This window comes from Bos indicus, chromosome 3 (genome assembly GCF_029378745.1).
Source record: "Bos indicus isolate NIAB-ARS_2022 breed Sahiwal x Tharparkar chromosome 3, NIAB-ARS_B.indTharparkar_mat_pri_1.0, whole genome shotgun sequence".
Classification (NCBI taxonomy): domain Eukaryota; kingdom Metazoa; phylum Chordata; class Mammalia; order Artiodactyla; family Bovidae; genus Bos; species Bos indicus.
In genome coordinates this window covers 108,295,761-108,315,494 of record NC_091762.1, presented here as the reverse complement: position 1 = coordinate 108,315,494, position 19,734 = coordinate 108,295,761, and the positions used below count along the sequence as shown (strand labels likewise).

At 46.6% G+C, this 19,734-nt stretch overlaps 1 protein-coding gene across 4 annotated transcripts in view; it reads right to left on the bottom strand.

The window, feature by feature from the left end:
• Positions 1-467: 467 nt before the first annotated feature.
• Positions 468-19,734, bottom strand: part of INPP5B (inositol polyphosphate-5-phosphatase B) — a 54,858-nt gene continuing 35,591 nt past the window's right edge. For 3 of the 4 annotated variants that reach the window (XM_070786821.1, XM_019957798.2, XM_019957799.2), the window contains 13 exons: positions 19,374-19,490; positions 18,542-18,729; positions 16,792-16,903; positions 14,287-14,396; positions 13,255-13,390; positions 11,465-11,575; positions 10,110-10,272; positions 7,645-7,880; positions 5,104-5,217; positions 3,492-3,576; positions 2,711-2,838; positions 1,533-1,644; positions 468-1,293 (listed from right to left, as the gene is read on the bottom strand). In XM_070786821.1, the coding sequence (XP_070642922.1) occupies positions 1,151-1,293; positions 1,533-1,644; positions 2,711-2,838; positions 3,492-3,576; positions 5,104-5,217; positions 7,645-7,880; positions 10,110-10,272; positions 11,465-11,575; positions 13,255-13,390; positions 14,287-14,396; positions 16,792-16,903; positions 18,542-18,729; positions 19,374-19,490 (1,755 nt within the window). In that variant the 3' untranslated portion in view covers positions 468-1,150. The other variant, XM_070786822.1, reaches the window with a different exon arrangement.

Here is a 19,734-nt window from a genome sequence, read left to right as displayed (position 1 = left end):
CAGAGGACTGCCGGCTTCCTCCGGACACGCACCCGGGCCAGGTAACGCCACCTACTGGCCATTCCCTTTCTTTCACCGTTCACATGGTCGTACAGCCTGCCCGTATCTGAATCGGTACACTGCCAAGGAGTGGTGGTGTTCCAAGAAGCGATTTTGAACGTGCTTTCATTCTGCTCCAGACTTATAAATGCCTGTTAGATCTAGCTGTCGGAACTTCTTATCAGCCACAATCGTCTTCCCTATAAGCTACTTATTCAGCGTGGGACAACCCTCAGAAATTAGATCAGGGGTCAAGGGGTTGGGCCATGCCTGTACTAGCTCTTCCTTGAAAAATGTAAATAGTGGTTGTTATCACCAGACTGCCAGGCAAGTATCTCTCTGGCCCCTGACCAGCTGCCCCCAGTGCTTATGCCACAAATGTCCAGCTGCTGAGACCTGCCATCTCTAAAAAGATAAAAACAAGCAACCACTGTTAAAAATACATTTATCATTAAAATATATTACACACAGAGGGAATGCATTATATACAGTTGGGAGGATTTGTTGGCCTGGTAAACTCCACTTGTTTGACCAGAACACCAGTTTCTTCAGCATTTTCATTTTCAAGCCACTGTATTGCCCTTGGAGGCTAAGTGGCCAGTTCCAGAGTTGTTGAGCCATATTTATGAGTGGGAAGCGGGGCAGGGTTTGCATATGGGTACACCCGTGTCCTCGGACAGAGCACTGAAAGCACCTGGAGAGGCTGTGTGGCCTGTTTATCCAGCAGCTTCCATTTAATTCTTTGTATTTGCATCCTCATTCATCCTTCAGGACTCCAGAGTTTGTTCAAATATCTGATTGTGGGGAGCTCGGCCCAAGCTACAGGGAAGGCACTGTATGCCTTGGAAGCAGGTTGAGCACAAGGAGTATGGCTGTTTAAACGTTAAAAAAAAAAAAAATGTTAAAAAACTAAAGTTGAACACTGCATGTCAGTTTTACTGTGGTGGATTTCCCCTCAATGTCTTCACAGCAGGACTGAGTGTGATGGTCATGGTGGACAGGGCGGTCTGGGCTCAAGAAACAGGCAGCTGCCACTCAGGCTTCCCTGTGGGCTCATATCCTCTTAGGGCAGCTCTGGAGCTGAAACAGGTGGGGCTGGTAACTGGCTGTCTCAGGCAGAATAGGAGAGGAGAGAGAGAGGCTCCGGGTGAGTGAGGAACTGGTGAACAAATTCTTGAGCCTTCTTCTTTTCTGCCATTTCAAGCTTTTGGTGACCAGCTGGGTTTCGAAGCAGCAGGCTACCAAATATGCTGGCTGCATGAAAAACACATAAGACACAGAATTCAGCAGAAGTACTACTTACTCTCGTGTTCTAAAGGGTGGGGAGGGCTGCCCCCGTGGCAATAGTTTCTGCTTTAAAATAACTATCTGAGGGTAAACTTTGCCCAGAGCTTGAGGTTTTAGTTCCACTGCAGTGGACTTGGGACCTTCCTCAACCACCCTTCTTGTAATGAGTCAGTTTGCAGACTGCTTTCCACACATCCTTGGCTTACCTAGAATATTATCATCCAAATGATTTTTTGCTGAATTTTTCAGCAATTCTTGCAAAAACGCCATCAAATAGGTGAAGACATTTCTGTGGCACGCAGGAAGGGCAGTAATGACCTGAGAGAGGGAGAATTGATATTTGTCTTTTTGTTCATTCAATCATTTCTCCAGTGGCTGTTATGTTCCAGGAATTGACTGTACACGATCCAGGTACATGAGAAAGACTGTGTGTAGAAAACCCTGATCACTCATCACAGGTGCCAAAAGAGAAGCACAGATCAAGTGCTACGTGAATTTAGAGGTCAAATTTCTAACTGCATGTTCTCAAAAGTCAAAAACATCTCAGTTGGGTCTTGAATATAAGTGAAGATTGGACTTGCAGAGGTAAGGACTAGAGCATTTAGGGCAAAAGAAAGTGTAGAAAAGGCAAGATAAGGAAAACTGTGAGATAAGAAGAGAGAACCCATTGTGAGAAGTCAGTTTTGGTAAGAGCACTACTGTCTGAACAGGCCCTAAGCCTGGAACGGTTGATCAGGCTAGAATTCAAAAAGTACTCTGGCTGTCTGCCTTTCAGAATTGGTGGCAAAGCTTGCACAAAATATATTTCAAAAGAGATTCTGATTCAGAGGAGGTGGGGTAAGACTCGGGAACCTGTATTGTTAGCATATTTTCTAGATTATTCTGCTCCAGCAGGTTACTTATGTGTACGACTAGGTGAGATCATAAACAGTCCCAAATACTGGTTTAAGAAAATCCTTATTTGGCAGTGGAGAGCCTTTCTGACTAATGGGGACCTGATGAGAACTTTTGAACCCCAGATCTAATGGCAGTTCGCAAAACCAATTAGCAGAGGCAGAGCATGAATGCAGGGCCCTGAACCAAGGAAAGTGGGACTAGAATGGAAGAAAGAAGGAGAGTGGCAGAGTAAGGGGATAGCACATGTGGGAGGTGAGAAGAGGAGGAGGAAGGAATGACGCTGTTTTCTGGGCTGAGTCAGTGGAATCATGGTGATGCCATTAAGAGGAAAAGGGACATGAGAGGAAGAATGGGTTTGGGAAGGAAAGACTTGGAGTTGAGTTTCTAAGATATTGCATTTGGGGGATGGTAGCCACTTTTTTCCTGTAGGCCCCATGAGACCCAGGGTTACACCATGAACACGGCAATGCTCCACGCTCGCCCTCACCTGTTTACTTGCTGCGAGGTTGCCGGAACACTCCAAGCAGTTGCGGTAGGCGCTGTAACAGATGACAGGCTCTGGCAGGCTCTCCAAGAAGAGCAGCAGGGCTTCAGCCACAGAATGATTGCTAGCAGCTTTGGGCCCATCGTTAAGGAATAGATGACACTGCTGCCATGGTCACTGTTAGGAAAAGGCCTGGGAGCCAGCACGTGCCAGAGTGCTGTGTGCCCAGTCAGGCTCTCTGCTCAGTGCTCAGATGCTGGACCGACATCGTGAAGGGGCCAAGCTGTTAGCTTAGCTGGGCTCTCCTAAATTCCTGATATATTGGTTGCTTAAGGTTGTAAATGGAGAAGGCAGTGGCGACCCACTCCAGTACTCTTGCCTGGAAAATCCCATGGATGGAGGAGCCTGGTAGGCTGTAGTCCATGGGGTCGCTAAGAGTCGGGCACGACTGAGCGGCTTCACGTTCACTTTTCACTTTCATGCACTGGAGAAGGAAATGGCAACCCACTCCAGTATTCTTGCCTAGAGAATCCCAGGGACAGAGGAGCCTAGTGGGCTGCCATCTATGGGGTTGCACAGAGTCGGACACGACTGAAGCGACTTAGCAGCAGCAGCAAGGTTGTAAAGTCTTCTCTATGCAAACTTTAAATAAGAAAAACATGACAGCTGAGTTCACAGTGTCTGATTTTGAGCCTTAAAATATCACCCTTTCCTTCTGCTCACTTCTCTTACTCATATGCACACACACATATACACACGGGCACACGAACATCTGAAAGGATACAGAGGTTATCAATCATCCCAGTATCTAAACAGTCCCTGATATGATCAAATTCCGACCTCAGGCCTGGCTGCTGAAACAGATCTTCCTGAAAAAAGGAAGAGAGTCACAAAATAATTCTATTCTCAGAAAGTCAGCAATGATTTCCTGACCTAGAAACATGATCACCAGCAGGGTACAGAAAGGGAGAGCATGTTGAGGCTTTTGAATCAACCCAGTAGACAATGTGATGTAGGCTGATGTGGCTAATTCATCTCTCAGGCCTTCCCAGTCATGCTCTCACAACAGGTCTTGAGCATAATAATGTTTCTATTATGAGAGAATTCTCTGGAGTCCAGTGATTAGGATGCTGTGATTCCATTGCAGGGGGTGCAAGTTTGATCCCTGGAGATCTGACCGAAGGGAAAACTATTATTTTTTTTATAAACATTTATTAAAATAGTCGTGTCTGACTCTTTGCGACCCTATGGACTGTAGCCTACCAGGCTTCTCAGTCCATGGGATTTTCCAGGCAAGTGTACTGGAGCTGAAGGGAAAACTTTAAAGTAGCTATGGTTCCTGCAGTGTTAAGAGGGATTAACCAGAAAAAAAAAAAACAAAGAAGATATATCATTTATAAGATGGAGAAAGTTAAAAAGGTATCTCAGTGCTTTGAGAAAATGAGATTATGGCAATAAAGGTATTTCCATGAATCCTAGGATCCCGTACATTCATTTGTTTTACAAAATGACTCAATGCCCAATAACTGAACAGTAACAATATTATATGTATTGCTCAAAAGTTACACCTGGAAGGAGCTCTGAAGAGAAGGTAGACTAGCACAGTCCTTAAGAAGGTGACTTCTAGAGATTCCCTGGGTTTAAATCCCGATCCTGCCCATCTGTCAGCTCTGGGACCCTGGCCAAATTATTTCACCATTTCTGAGCATCTGTCTCCTCATTTGAGAACTACTATGAGAACTAAATCAGGTTGTGCTGCAAAACACTTAGAACAGAGTTTGGGACACTGTAATGCTCAATAAATCTGAGGGGAAAAGCAGAGAGACACTGTGCTAAGAATGTACACTGCTCTGAAGTGGCAGAGCTGCAGTAGATCAGAGTTTCTATGGGTCTCCCTGGGCCCCAGACAAACCAGTCAGTGAAACTGACCAATCTGATGGCAGGAAGCTTGCCCAACCCACTCTGGAAATCAGGCTTCCTGACTCACGGCCTGACGGCACGGGTACCCCTGCCTGTCTGGCTTGTCAACAAGTGAGCCCCTCCCATTCCTAGAAGCTGATGAGAGTTCCTGCAAAGGAAAGCAGGCTGACATTCTGAGAAGGTTTCAGATGCCTTTCTACTGGGGGACCCCAGAGGCCCAGGGAGGGAGTATGCTCTGCCCAGAAGGCCCTCCCAGGCTGCTTCCCCTAGGAAGAATTGGGTGCTATATGTCATAGCGGGGCCCCATGGGAGTGTGGCACGTGAACCTGTCAACCTCCACTCCACGGTGGAAGAGCAGCGTTCCACAGGTTCTGCAGGGTAAAGGTGTTTTCTGCCCAAAGTTCTCAGGGCTGATGCTCTTTCTCAAGGCAGCATGGCCTCTGTCAGGTGTGAATACCTACCTCAGCACCACCTACCTGCTGGATGGCATTTCGGTACAGGTAATCAACCAATATCCAGAGCTCCTTGGGGATGTCCATGGGTTTCTCCAATTGGCTCCCATTATCTTCAGTCTGGAGTTGCATCACAGTCTGAAAAGAAATAAAAAGCATGATCAGAAGGTCCACCAATGGAGCTTTCACCAGGCTGGCTTCAGGAGAATGCAGGATATGGGGACGCAGACGCACGGAAGAAGGGAAGCGTTTTGATGTCCCTAAGCAAATGCTCATCAGGCAAAAATGAAATCAGGTGGCATGATCAAGGTATGAAAAGTGACTCCTGAGAATTGGGAGTGGCTTATGGCAAGTAGTTTCAATGAATCAGGTGAAATATGTAGCATCTTAGAAACAAACATCCTGCCTGTAGCACTTTCACCATCAGAACCAGAGAAATGGTGTGGTCTGGTGAAAAAGGAGCACAGACTTAGGAATCCCAAAACCCAAAAGCAAGGTTGAGGTCCAGGATTAACTCACTACACAGATCCGTGACAAAAATCACTCCCCTTATTAGGCCTCTGTTTTCATCCATAAAATGGAGAGAAGAGAGTTCAGGAGTCCCTAAATTAAAAAATGAAATGGAGGAAAAAGAAAAGCATACCTATTGCCAAAAATCTGTTCCAAACTAGCTCCCCTGTATTAAAATTATCTCCATAGGAACTTTTTATTAATTTTATTGGACTATAGTTGATTAAGATGAGCACCAAAGAATGGATGCTTTTGAACTGTGATGTTGGAGAAGACTCTTGAGAGTCCCTTGGACTGCAAGGAGATCCAACCAGTCCATCCTAAAGGAAATCAACCCTGAATATCCACTGGAAGGACTGATGCTAAAGCTGAAGTTCCAATACTTTGGCCACCTGATGCAAAGAACTGATCCATTAGAAAAGACCCTGAGGCTGGGAAAGATTGAAGGCAGGAGAAGGGTACGACAGAGGACAAGATGGTTGAATTGCATCACCAACTTGATGGGCATGAGTTTGAGCAAGTCCGGGAGTTGGTGACGGACAGGGAAGCCTGGCGTGCTGCAGTCCATGGGATTGCGAAGAGTCAGACACGACTGAGTGACTGAACTGAAATGATAGTTGATTTACAATTTTGTGTTTGTTTCAGGTATACAGTAAAATGATTCAGTTATAGATATACATGTATTTATTCTTTTTCAGGTTCTTTTCTCATACAGGTTATCACAGAATATTGAGCAGACTTCCCTGTGCTATATAGTAGGTCCTTGTTGGTTATCTGTCTTATATATAGAAGTATGTATATGTTAATCCCAAGCTCTTGATTTCTCTGTCCCCACACTTCCCCTTTGGTAACCATAACTTTGTGTTCAATACCTGTAAGTCTGCATATGAATCTTTTTAGATCTCAGAAAATTATTTTAGGATAATACACCAAGTGATGATTAAAACAGGGAATTCCCTGGTGGTCCAGTGGCTGGGACTCCGAGCTCTCAATGTCGAGGGCCCAGGTTCAGTCCTTGGTTGGGGAACTAGGGTCCCACAGGCTACGCAGCGCAGCCAACAAAATAAACAAAACAAAACAAAAAAGTGATGACTAAAACAGGAAAAGAAATAACTATTGTGGGGCAGGGACATGCATTATCTTAGTATCTGTGGCTGAATTTCTTTAATAATATTATGAAGGATCAAAAAACACAGCAAAACATTTCACAGTTTTTCCATCAAGAGGTAGTCTTGCCCTGTCCCTAGAATCTGGACTGACCTCACAACTTGTTCTGATCAATAAAATGTGGCAGAAATGGTACCATGTGAGTTTAGAGGCTAGGCCACTAGGGACCTTACAGTTTCTGCGTTCAAACTCTTGCCACTACTGAGGGAAGCTCAGACCAACCTACTGAATGGCAAGAGCCCATAGTGAGGGAGAGGCCCAGTGAGCAGCCAACACCAAGAAAGTAAGGGAGGGGCTTCCCCGGTGGCTCAGTGGTAAATCCACCTGCTGATGCAGGAGACACAGCTTCCAGCCTTGGTCCATGAGGATCCCACATGCCATGGAGCAACGGAGGCCATGTGCCACAACCAATGAGCCTGCAAACGGCAATCACTGAGCCCACATGCCGCAGCTACTGAAGCCTGCACACCCTAGAGCCCAAGCACCGCACTAGAGAGTAGGCCCCGCTCACGACTAGAGAGAAGCCCTTGCAGCAACCAAGACCCAGAACAGCCAAAAATAAACAAAGAAAAATTATTTTAGAAAGAGAGGAAGGCTTCCTTGAACCCTCTGGCCAGCACAGCTGCCATTGACAAAAATGAGCCTGGGCGAGACCAGCAAAAGAGCCACAATGGAAACTCATATGAGAAGCAATAACTTGCTGTTGTTTCAAACCATAAAAAACTGTCAGGATGTCCGATACACAGCAGTACACATCTGACAGCATAGGCAAACACCACGGAGGCTAGAGAACCCTCAGGTCCCTGGCAAGGCAGGCATGAGAGCCTCTCACTTGACTGGCTTGGCTGCTACATCCTTGTAGATGTTTTCTTGTGGCAAGTAACTTACCAGCTCTCTAATGGTTTCTAGTGGCAAGTCCAAAATCGGCTCCTTCATGTAGCACAACGTGTGAATGGGCGATCCAAAGCAGCTTGGTATGTAGTTCCCAGACACAGATAAGAAGTAATCCTTTCCCCTTTCCAAGTGCAAAACCAGAATGTCCTCGATTTTGTCTTCACCTGAGTTGAGCTTTGTAGCTGTGGTCTTATTTACAAATAGCTCTAATTCAATCTCAATGGCAGAATCTAAAAAAAAAAAAAAGTAAAAAGAAATGCTGGTTGGCAGGAGGCCAAGAGGAAAGGGGGCGAGAAGACGGGCTGGCAGAGGGTCGGGCATACAGAGTTAGGGGAAGGAAATAAGAGGTATCAGCCAACCAGCAAGAATCTACATGCTCAGCACTCAAGAGACTCCTCTGGAGGAGGGCTTGGCGACTCACTCCAGTATCTTGCCTGGAGAAACTCATGGACAGAAAAGCCTGGCGGGCGACAGTCCATAGCGTCACAAGAGTTGGACACGATTGAAGAGACTGAGCATGCACACACACACACTCAAGAGACACGTGAACAAGGAGTTTATGGTCCAAAGGGGAATTGAAAACAGTAAACAAAAACACGAATAGGTAATTGCTATTAAATTCACGTTCTAGGTAGCACTGCTCAAGCTAGGTTCTACTTCCCTGGTGGCTCAGACGATAAAGCGTCTGCCTACAATGTGAGACCGGGGTTTGATCCCTGGGTCGGGAGGATCCTCTGGAGAAGGAAATGGCAACCCACTCCAGTATTCTTGCCTGGAAAATCCCATGGAGAGAGAAGCCTCGTAGGCTACACTCCATAGGGTCGCACAGAGTCGGACACGACAGTGATTTCACTTCACTTCACGCTCAAGCTGCTGCTGCTGCTGCTGCTGCTGCTGCTAAGTCGCTTCAGTCGTGTCCGACTCCGTGCGACCCCATAGACGGCAGCCCACTAAGCTCCTCCGTCCCTGGGATTCTCTAGGCAAGATTACTGGAATGGGTTGCCATTTCCTTCTCCAAAGCGTGAAAGTGAAGTCACTCAGTCGTGCCCGACTCTTAGCGACCCCATTGACTGCAGCCCACCAGGCTTCTCCGTCCATGGGATTTTCCAGGCAAGAGTACTGGAGTGGGGTGCCATTGCCTTCTCAGACACTCAAGCTAGAAACAATTAATAAGAAGGTGTGGATCCAGTAGAAAATATAACATGTTATTAGACTGTGAACTGTCCACTTGCTTTTGTTCACTCACTAAATTGTATCTGACTCTTGGCGACCCCGTGGACTGCAGCATGCCAGGCTCCTCTGTCCTCCACTATCTCCCAGAGTTTGCTCAAATTCATATCCATTGAGTTGGTGATGCTATCTAACCATCTCATCCTCTGCCATCCCCTTCTTCTTTTGCTTTCAATCTTTCCCATCATCAGGGTCTTTTCCAAGGAATCAGCTCTTCACATCAGGTGGCCAAAGTACTGGAGCTTCAGCTTCAGCATCAGTCCTTCCAATGAATATTTAAGAGTTGCTTTCTTTTAGGATTGACTGTTTTGATCTCCTCATTGTCCAAAGGACTCTCAAGAGTCTTCTCCAGCATCACAATTTGAAAGCATCAATTTTTCAGCGCTCAGCCTTCTTTACGGTCCAGCTCTCTCATCTGTATATGACATGTGAACTGACCACAAAACAAGCTAACCCCTTTGCTTCACAGCATAACACAGTGCCAAGGAGAAGCTGGGAGAGAGATACGGGTGGTCAGGCCGGACATAATTTCTGGATGACCACCCTATTATCTTCGCCACAAGAGCAGACAATTAGGAATTGACTATAGTGAGACAGAAAGTGAAAGGGTTCTTGTTACAGCCACACCTGCTTCACAGAACTGTGTTTTCTGTGTGAAATTATAGAGCATCCACATGACTGAGAATACTTTTGACAATGAACTCACGCCCTTTACTATTTTACATCTTATCTATGGATGGATCTCCATCTTGAGAGTCCCTTGGACTGCAAGGAGATCCAACCAGTCCATCCTAAAGGAAATCAGTCCTGAATATTCATTGGAAAGACTGATGCTGAAGCTGGAACTCCAATACTCTGGCCACCTGATGTGAAGAACTGACTCACTGGAAAAGACCCTGATGCTGGGAAAGATTGAAGGCAGGAGGAGAAGGGGACAACAGAGGATGAGATGGTTAGATGGCATCACGGACTCAATGGACATGAGTTTGAATAAACTCCAGGAGTTGGTGATGGACAGGTAGGCCTGGCATGCTGCAGTCCATGGGGTCACAAACAGTCAGACACAACTGAGCAACTGAACTGAACTGAACATCCACAGGGCTTTGAAAAAGCTTCAAGCAAACAACAAAACATTCAGAAACAAAAAGTTTATTCTAGGAGAATGGGCAAAAGACAGGGTAGGGTGTTCCCCAAACCAGCCACCAGGAAGCCAGGGACAGAGGCCTTACCTGGCAGGAGGAACCCTCGGCTGGGGCTGGCTCGAAGCCACTGCTTACAGTAGAACTCTTCGTTAGGCTTGCTGATGAACTCAAACTGACATGGCACCTGTCCATTCCGAATGGTGAAGGACTCTACCTGCAGGTGCATGTACTTCACGTTCTGGAAGCAGAACTGGGGACAAGCCCGGGACCAGTCAGACCAGGGCCCTCTCCTCGGCAACCTGCCCAACCACCCCAACTGGGCGATCCTTGCCCTTCCTGGGAAGAAAACGAAGGACCATCTCTTTCAAATCATGCTTTTAAGTATTTACCTGGGAGACCACAGCTGCTCCTACTAAAGACCAGTTGTTAGTGTTTAACTCAGAAATCCTAAACTCAAAAAAAAACAAAAAATTCCCTAACAGAATCCAAGTTTAAATCTCCTATACCCAAAGACCATACCCAAAATATCCTTCACACATTCCACTCCCAAATGTGAAACTGAAGCTCCTCCTTCCCTGCAGCTGGACATCTAGGACATTAAAAATACCCTCACCATAAATCCTCATTTAATTGACTTTTTACTGTCAATTCTGAATGATCTATACTGTGGCACTTCTCTGAAAAATCTTTAGCCCTAAATTGACTTCTCCCAATGCCTGTTACTTTTCCATACTGCCTTCCCTCTCATCAACTCATAGGTACCCCACATTTTGGACTCAATCTCAAAGCAAAGCATCAGTAGGAAGACAAACCCAGGGCAAGAATGCACACAGCTATACTAAGATCAAGTGAAACATATTTTGGATCCTCTGTGACTTATTTAACTCATGGAGGGCCCATGCTGCTGCTGCTGCTAAGTCGCTTCAGTCGTGTCCAACTCTGTGCAACCCCATACACGGCAGCCCTCAGGCTCCCCTGTCCCTGGGATTCTCCAGGCAAGAACTCTGGAGTGGGTTGCCATTTCCTCCTCCAATGCGTGAAAGTGAAAAGTGAAAGTGAAGTCACTCAGTCGTATCCGACTCTAGCGACCCCATGGACTGCAGCCTACCAGGCTCCTCCATCCATGGGATTTTCTAGGCAAAAGTACTGGAGTGGGGTGCCATTGCCTTCTCCGATGGAGGGCCCATGGATGGGTAAAATACAGGAGTCACAAAAGGTTTCAGGCTTTTGGTTTAAAAGATCAAGAGGTGAACCAAATCTAAACCAACACCCCCTCTCCTGTCAGCTGGCATCATCAGCCTCAGTTTGTCTAGAAGCAGCCAATCAAGGAAGACTATAGAGTCCAGGAGTCTGACAGGTGCCCCTTTGAGTTCTGAGACCTAGCAGATGAGATTTATGTTCTACAAAGAGAAGAGCCAGATGCGTTATCACATCCTTTCTACCTCTCGCTTGGAGAGGGACACGGAAGGGATATTGGCATTTTCCATCTTATCCAGGGAGCGAACAATCTCCTCCAGAGTTTTCCGATACAGCTCTTCATTGATGACCCTCACCTGGAAGGGAAACAACAGAGACTTAGTGCCTTGGCTTCACCCACTTTCTCTTTTTCAGGGTCCCCAGTCTCCAGGATCTAATGCCTAATAGTCTGAGGTGGAGCTGATGTAGTAATAATAGAATAAAGTACACAGTAAATGTAACGTGTGTGAATCATCCCCAAACCACCCCCAACTCTTCCCTATGCATGGAAAAATTGTCTTCCATGAAACCGGTCCCTGGTGCCAAAAAGGCTGGAGACGGCTGCTTTTAGAGGACATTCACAGCCTTGGGAAATAGCAGTTGATCACAACGCAGAAAGTGAATACTAAACAGATTTAATTAATGAACAAAGAAGCCAATTAACAGTAGACGTAGAAGGGTCCCCCAGAGGCAAAGCCTCTCATAAAATCAACTGCTTCCCGATTAGCAGAAAAAAAAGATATGGGGGTGAAAGCTGGGTGAGTGGTTCTGCAGGGTCTGAGGCCAGGGCAGAGAGACGCCCCTGCCTGTCTCTGCTATGCTTGCTGCTGCCGACAGGCCAGCAGGCGGGAGCTTCTCTAGGGCTCTGAGTCAAAGCAGCATTTCACAGGCTTTTTAAACCTGTGCTCCATCAGCCAAGAAGCTTTTGTCAGGGTTTCCCTTCTATATTTTGAATTACAATTCTTGTCATCTTCCAATAATAAAACCTTAGTTACAACACTCATTAGGCTTTTTTCAAGCCACCCACACCCTTGTGGATTCTGAGGCACCTCTGCCTGCACCCTTGAGAACTGACAATATACAAGGAAACACAGAAGTCACTGAAGAGGAGATGCAAGTGGAGAATACATAAATAAAAAGATTAAAAAAAAATATTTATTATAAGTCAACGATACTTCGACAAAAAAAAAAAAGATGTTCAGTTTCACTAGTAATCAAGGAAGTATAATCTAAAAGAATGAAGTATCTTTCTCATTTGGCTCACTGGATTGGTAGAAATTTAAAAGATTGCTAAAACCCAGTATTAGCCAGACTGTGGGAAAAGAAGCTCATCCATGGTTGGCAGAAGAGTAAAATGGTAAGGATGCTGGGAGGATAATTTTGTAGGTTCAAATAAAAATAGAATACATTTTTCTCTGAACCACTCATTTCACCTCCAGGAATTTCATTCTACAGAAATGTTCATATTGACACACAAAGATATATGTGAAGGCTGGTCACTATAGCAATGTATATCATAGCACCATTTTGGAAACAACTTAAATTATCAATACAAACATGGTTCATCCATACTATGAAACATGTTACAGCCCTTAAAAATAATGAGGAGGGAGCTCTACCCTTACCGACATGAAAAGATCTCCTAAAAAATAGCCAGTGAGGGGAAAAGATGTTCTCAGAACCATGGGTGTGATAGATTTCTTTTACAAAAAGGGAGAAACTTCCTCTATGTTATATATAGAATACTGACACACTGCATAGAAAAAGGTCTGGAAAGAAACAGTCCAAAGAGCAAAGGGGAACTTCCATGTACGCAGAGACATAAAGTATAAGCCTATAAAACATTTATGAATTAAATTTAAATTAAAACCATTTTTAAAAGGAGCCTCCTCTCACTCAAGCTGGGAGGAGGAGACCAGAAAGACAAAAGTGGTCTCAGCTGTGGGGACCAATTCCCTAGAGGATGATGGCAGCTTGGTCTCAGCTGCCCACCTACCCCGATGTCAAACACTGAGCTGACAGGCTTGTGGTCGCTGGTCTTCAGGGCCATGTGGCTCTGGTAGCTCAGCTGAGTGATGTTCTTCCCTTTCCAGAGGACCCGGTCACACCAGGCGGGAGCACGACACTTCTCGCTGAAACGCAAAGCCCACACTGAAAGCCCTCTGAGGCACAGCGGCGCCTGACGCCTGGGGTAGCGTGTATCCTGCGGGTGTCACCCCCAAACAGCTGTGAGCACTCAGAGCGAAAACGCTGTTCAGGATGATTTCTGCTCTCCACCTTCCTATGGGGATCAGGCCATCTGAGGGTAAGCACTCTGTGGGCCTCAAAAGATGCTGGTTAAAACAGGTCGTGAATTCCTACAGCTTGGCTTCAAATCCTGCTTCAACGCTTGCCTGCTTGGGAGGATCTTAAATTTGGGGGTGGGGGGCTTTTGTTCCCCAGTCTATAAAATGAAGATAATAAATCATACCTACTTCAATGGGTTGTTAAGAAGGTTACATGAGATAATACAAGTACTGAACAGCATCCCATAGGCTCTCATAAAAATATGAACTACCATTAATGACCAAGTACAAGCTCAGTCTATTGGAATCATCACCCTAAGCATAGCTGGAAGGGAAATGCGTCTTAAGAATTATTGTGGGGACTTTCCTGGGTGGGGTCCAGGCGTTAGGACTCCATGCTGTCCATGCAGGGTGCCCAGGTTCGCTCCCTGGTCAGGGAACCAGATCACACATGCCTCGCAGGGCAACTAAGCCCTGAGCCACAGCTAGAGAGTTCGTCTGTCACAACGAAGATCTTGCGTGCTGCAACTAAGACCCAGACCAGGCAAAGAAATAAGTTTTTTTTTTTTTTTTTTAAAGTGTAGGAAAGCAGTCTGCTTAATGAACAGATATTGAGAGAAAATGTTCGACCTGAGGAAGAAGTGACAGGAAACCTATCTTCCTCTGTAGGTCCCCGAGGGAAAGTACTTCCAAAACTTTCTGAGTTTCTATTTGCTCAGCCTCCGAAGCAACCTCTGACCTACCTGGTATCCCAGTCATCGGAGCCAGTATCATACTTATAGGTAGGCTGGAACGTGAGCTCACCCTCGCTGAAGCCCTCGAAGACAGCCTTAGCAGCCACCTGAGCTCTCAGCTACACAAAGGATGGAATTAAAAAAAAAAAAAAAAATCTCAGCATAAAAAGGTCAAACCTTGAATTAGCAGAAGAAAGGAAACCAATCTGGAATCTAAACCCTAACCCCAAAGGAAAAGCCCATGAGAAAACTATTCTGTGGGAATTCTCTAGTGGTTAGGACTCCATGCTTCCACTGCAAGGGATATGGGTTTGATACCTGGTTGGGGAACTCAGACCCCACATACTGCAGTGTCAAAAAGAACAGAAAGAAAATTACTCTGTAAGACCTTGAGTTAATTAACTCCCAGGAAGAGGAGCATGCTGGCTATTCTGCCTGCTGTACAATTTTTAATGCTCTTTTATAAACCATATCCACGTCTGAGGGGCCTGAGCTCCATCACAGTGAGATGCCCCTAGGAGGATTAGTTTATGGATATAGTTTCTCTTCCAGGTATCAAACACATCATCTGTGTAGCACAGGTGTTCCAATATACAGAGGGATAAAACTGCATTAAAAAAAGTCTGTAAAGATACAATCCAAAAAGTAAAAGGGAACCTCCAAGTATGTATAAATATATAGTACAGGTATAAGCAAACCATTATGAATTAAGTTTAAACTAAATTCTTTAAAGAGGTTTGTCAAATCAGTTATATGAACTGGGGGGAGCTCTATGCTTTGGTTTCCCCATCTGTAAATTCTGGATTTATAATAGAATCTGCCTCACAGGATTGTTACAAAGATAAGCTGTCAACTTAGAACAGTGCCTGACACATTACGATAGTAACTGGCCTCCTTGCCACTGCACTGGTTCTAAGAGCTCCTTCTCAGCAAAAGAGAAAAACCATGGGTGTTCCTGCCCCCTCCCTGGAGCACCAAGCTTGGTGCTGTGTGGCCTGGTGACGAACTGTAAGCTCTAACTTTGGTGAAAGGGTCAGCTATCCAGGGGACAACAGTTGACAAACCCCCAAATAGGAATTCCTTAAAAATAAAATACTATTAAGGAAAAAGCAACAGGAAATTAAAATAGTGTAAGATGATTCTTTCCTTTTTGCTTTTTTCTGGATGCACTGCATGGCATACGGAACTTCCCAGACCAGGGATTGAACCCACGCCCCTACAACAGAAGCACAGTCTTAACTCCTGGACCACCAGGGAAGTCCAAGATGACTCTTAAATGGGTAAATATGAGGACTTTCTTGATGGTCTGGTGGCTGAGGATCTACCTTCCAATACCGGGGACTTGGCTTTGACCCCTGGTTGGGGGAACTAAGATCCTGCATACCTCAGAGCAACTAAGCCCTCATGTGGCAACTGCTGAGCCCACGTGCCCTGGAGCCCACAAACCACAGCAAAGACTGAGCATGGCCAGAATAAGAAGAGTAAAAAATAAATTAAAAACAAGAAATGGGTAAATATAAATCTTGAAACCATTTGGAAAGCAAGGCAACACACAAACTGGTTACTATTACTTAAGGAGAGACCAGAAAAGAAGGGAAGAAGAGATGGTATTGAACTCCCAGGGAAATAAGAATGCTGCAGTCTAGAAAAAAGACAGACAAGGGATAATGCTGAAAAGGGGAATAAAGAGACTAATTTACCAAGGAAAAGAATGGGAGAGAAAAATGGGTCACTAAAGAGATTATTCTATAAAGAAAGACATAACAGACTTGGGATTTTTTTCCCCTTAATTGATCCCACTGGGAGAAAAATAAAGGTAACAGAAAGATTTAGACTAACGACAATACAAAGATGATTAAAAGGGAGATACAGGGTAGAAAGAAAAAGGACCGTGACATCCCGAACAACTCTGACTGCTTGAACAGTTTCAGAATCTCTTGAGAGGAGTACCCTGAAGGTCAGAGAGACCTTCATTAGCTGGGAAACAGCTAATGCTCTGAGAAAGGAATGATAACCCAAACAACGGTAGAGGCTAGCAGGAGACGGAACGGATTCTTTCTGGAAGTGAACACAGCCCTTTAGAAAAAGAGTGGTCCCGCACACGGCACAGGTCTGCTGAGGGGCAGGGGGCGCAGGGGGCCCACTCGAAACATCAGTAAATCATCTGAAATATACAAAGGACTAATATCGTCTTGATGAGAAGCTTGGCTCCCTTTTGGCCCCAACTTGAATGACTGAATGAATGGGCACACACGAGACAGAGAGAAAGAGAACAGCTCTTGCCTCCAGGGGAGACAAACCTCAAGGGCAGGACCAGTGGGGCAGACAGCTATAGGAGAGGGAGCACAGATGGAGGGAAGGAAGGGATGGCGGGCGCCAGCTCCTCAGGGAACCCTCCCAAGATGAGGAAGAAGAGGCGGAGCTGGAGCTGGGCAGCCAGGCTTTCTGTGCCCCCTGGGGGGTGGGGCAGGGCAACGACAGCTGCCTGAAGAGTGCCTGGGTGGCCGCTGGTACCTGGTCATACGCATACAGCGTTTGAAAGGCCTTCTCTTCGATGAGTTTTTTCACTTTTTCCACATCCGGATCTTCTATCCTGTAGTTGAGGTCCCCCAGCCACAAGATCACACTGCGGGGACAGAGCACAAAGGGCACAGGGATTAGGAGGGGCTTCGCCCACCCTATCCGGTGTGCTTCTGACAGAATGCCCGGAGGCTCAGTCTCTTGGGAGCTGCATGGGGAAGGAACTTGACTGCTCAGGGTCTCTTTTCCTCTTGCCATCCCATTTAACATCATCTCTAGCATGCCTCTTACTCAGTTATCTTGGTCCAAGTTCACTGGCAACAGCCTTGTGTTCTCCTTGACTATTTTATTCCCATACAGCTGGAAAGGGAGGAGGGCATGGCAACCCACTCCAGTATTCTTGCCTGGAGAATCCCATGGACAGAGGAGCCTGGCGGGCTACAGTCCATAGGGTCACAAAGAGTCAGACACGACTGAAGCGACCGAGCACAGCTGGAAAGATAGTCTAATAAGATCTAAAAGCAAGACAATAATTTACCTCTCCTGGGAAGACGGGGAAAGATCAAGTATTGGGAGTCCTGTCAATCACTCAGGGACCCCAAGCCAGATGATGCCACAATGCTGCCTCTGCCTCCATGCACACTCCAGCCCCCAAAGCATGCTCTTAGCCTTTGTTTCTGGAGCAGAGTTCCTCTGAAACAAAGCCTGACCTGCCCAGTGGTGTCTCAGTTTAACTACCACTGCGTTACTGGCCGGCTCTTTCTGCAGAATGCGACAGGTGTTTTCTTGCACCTGCTGCTTTGGGAACACGATGACTGGATGCTCCCAGGTGACACTGCACATTCTGGGGAGACCAGTACTGCTCTACATGAAGCCAAGAGCTGGGTTATGAGAGAAGCCGCATGGCAGCATACACACTCCAAAATGAATGCGCCCACGAGCTAAATGCAGACAAGCTGACATGCAGCCTCACACACTGGGATGCTGCCGGGTCAGCAGAATGGAAGACCCAGTCCCTGCTAGGTCCCCTGGAGACGGAAAGCCATTCTGGCAGCTTCCAGCACACCAATCAAGATGGTCCTATGGACGCAGCAGGTGGATGAGAGGTTGGGCTCTGTGTACTCCTTGGCAGACACCACAGCCCCAGTGGCTTCCTCCTTGTTATAAGAAGAAGGGGCGTAAGTTTCAAGTGTTACTGTAAAGCCTGAAATTCCAATATGCCTTGAGTTTAGACAGAGAGCAAGTACTGGAGATAAATGAAATAAAGAGAACAAACATTAGCACAAGACATCCCAAGCAGCTGCAACCATGGCTCCAAAATGTTGAATCAAGAGGCGAAAAAGACATGAAGACTGGGAAATGCAGCCCCATCCTCGACCGCACATGCTTCTGCAGACAACAGGCAGCAGAACCCTGAACCACACTTCTAAAACCTGCGCTCGAGACGCCTGCTCTGGCGTGGCTTTTCTCATGACGCTGCATCAAGGCGGACTGTGTTAAAAAAACATCTTACACATTTTCCAGGAACAAATGGTGTCTGAGAAAATTCGAGAGGTTGGCCAGATGGTAAGTTGGGAAACTAAAAATTTCCAAGAGGTGTAATCCCTGTATAACCGAGAGTTGGCTGAGAGTTCCCGCTCAGGTGGTGGGAAGCCTCCCCTGGTCCCCTCCCTAATGAAACAGAGAGCCCTGGGCTTGGACCGCGCAGCCCGGCACGCTGCCTGGGGTGGAAGGCCAGACTCACTCGTGCTTGCTGATGGTGAGAGGGGGCAGGCTTGGGTCGACCTGACAGAACTGCATTCGAGAACAAATGTCTTTGTAGTCCTGGTTCCTCCTCTCGTACTCCTCCGTGTGGGCTGCCAGGTGGGAATTGACCACGCAGATGCTGGTGTTGTGAAACTGGAACCGGATGGCCACGCCCCCTTTGTTACCCTGTGAAAGGGAGCCCGGAAAAGGCACAGTTCCCAACTTCACTGTGATAGTCATTCAAACCCATGGGCTTTCAAAATGTTCTCTTTTAGTCAGTCTGTGTCACAATCCTGGGAGATGAGTAAAGCAGGGTTACATATTTATAGGTGGGAAAACAAATGCAAGAAGACAGAAGGACCAGGCGGCCAGCGGCGAAGGCGAGTCCACTCTGCAATAGATTGCAGGCAAGCCACACACTCTCCCTTCCCCCTGGGAAGCTAAGCTCTCACAGTAGAACCTAAAAGGAGGACTTTAACAACTTCAAGAAGAAAAACGGCAAACCTATTATTAGCATTCTTTCTTTCTTTTCCTTGGTGATCCAGTACAGCTTCTGCGACATGGGTCATGCATTAAATGGAAGGACCCACTTGGGGGCTTCAGAGTGGAGCGGCCGTGAGGATGCGGGCTAACTGGGCAAGTCAGCCAGGAAGTCACTAAAATACAATTTCGGAATGGCCTCCTCCATCAATTCCTGCTACAGCATGAGGGGACAGTTCATCTCGTGCTGCCAGTACCCTCAAGCTGGGACACAGGTAGTTGTGGTATCATGAGAAGCAGGCTCAAGACCTTAGGGACCAAGGCCCTCCCTGTACCAACCAGGAACTCACCATTCTCCCCATGATTCCTGTCCCCACTGTCTCAGCTTCCACTTCTGAGATGTATGCGGCATGCTCCTGTTTGACATATAGCAGCAGCATAATCCCAACCAGTCGGATGAGCTTCACCTGGAAGAGAGGCATGCGTTCAAGTCACGGCATTAATGGGGAGGTGAAAGGATAAGTGGACGGGAAGCTGGCTGTGAGGACTCCTATATCTCCTGCTCCACACCAGGAAACAGGGTAACTACCCGAGCAACTCACTGACCACACCCTGTGATAACCTCAGCAGCCTACAGGTGCCGAGACCTGAGAAACCTCTCCTAGAACTGAACATCACAGCATCAACAGGACTTCCTTCCTCCCTTCCTTT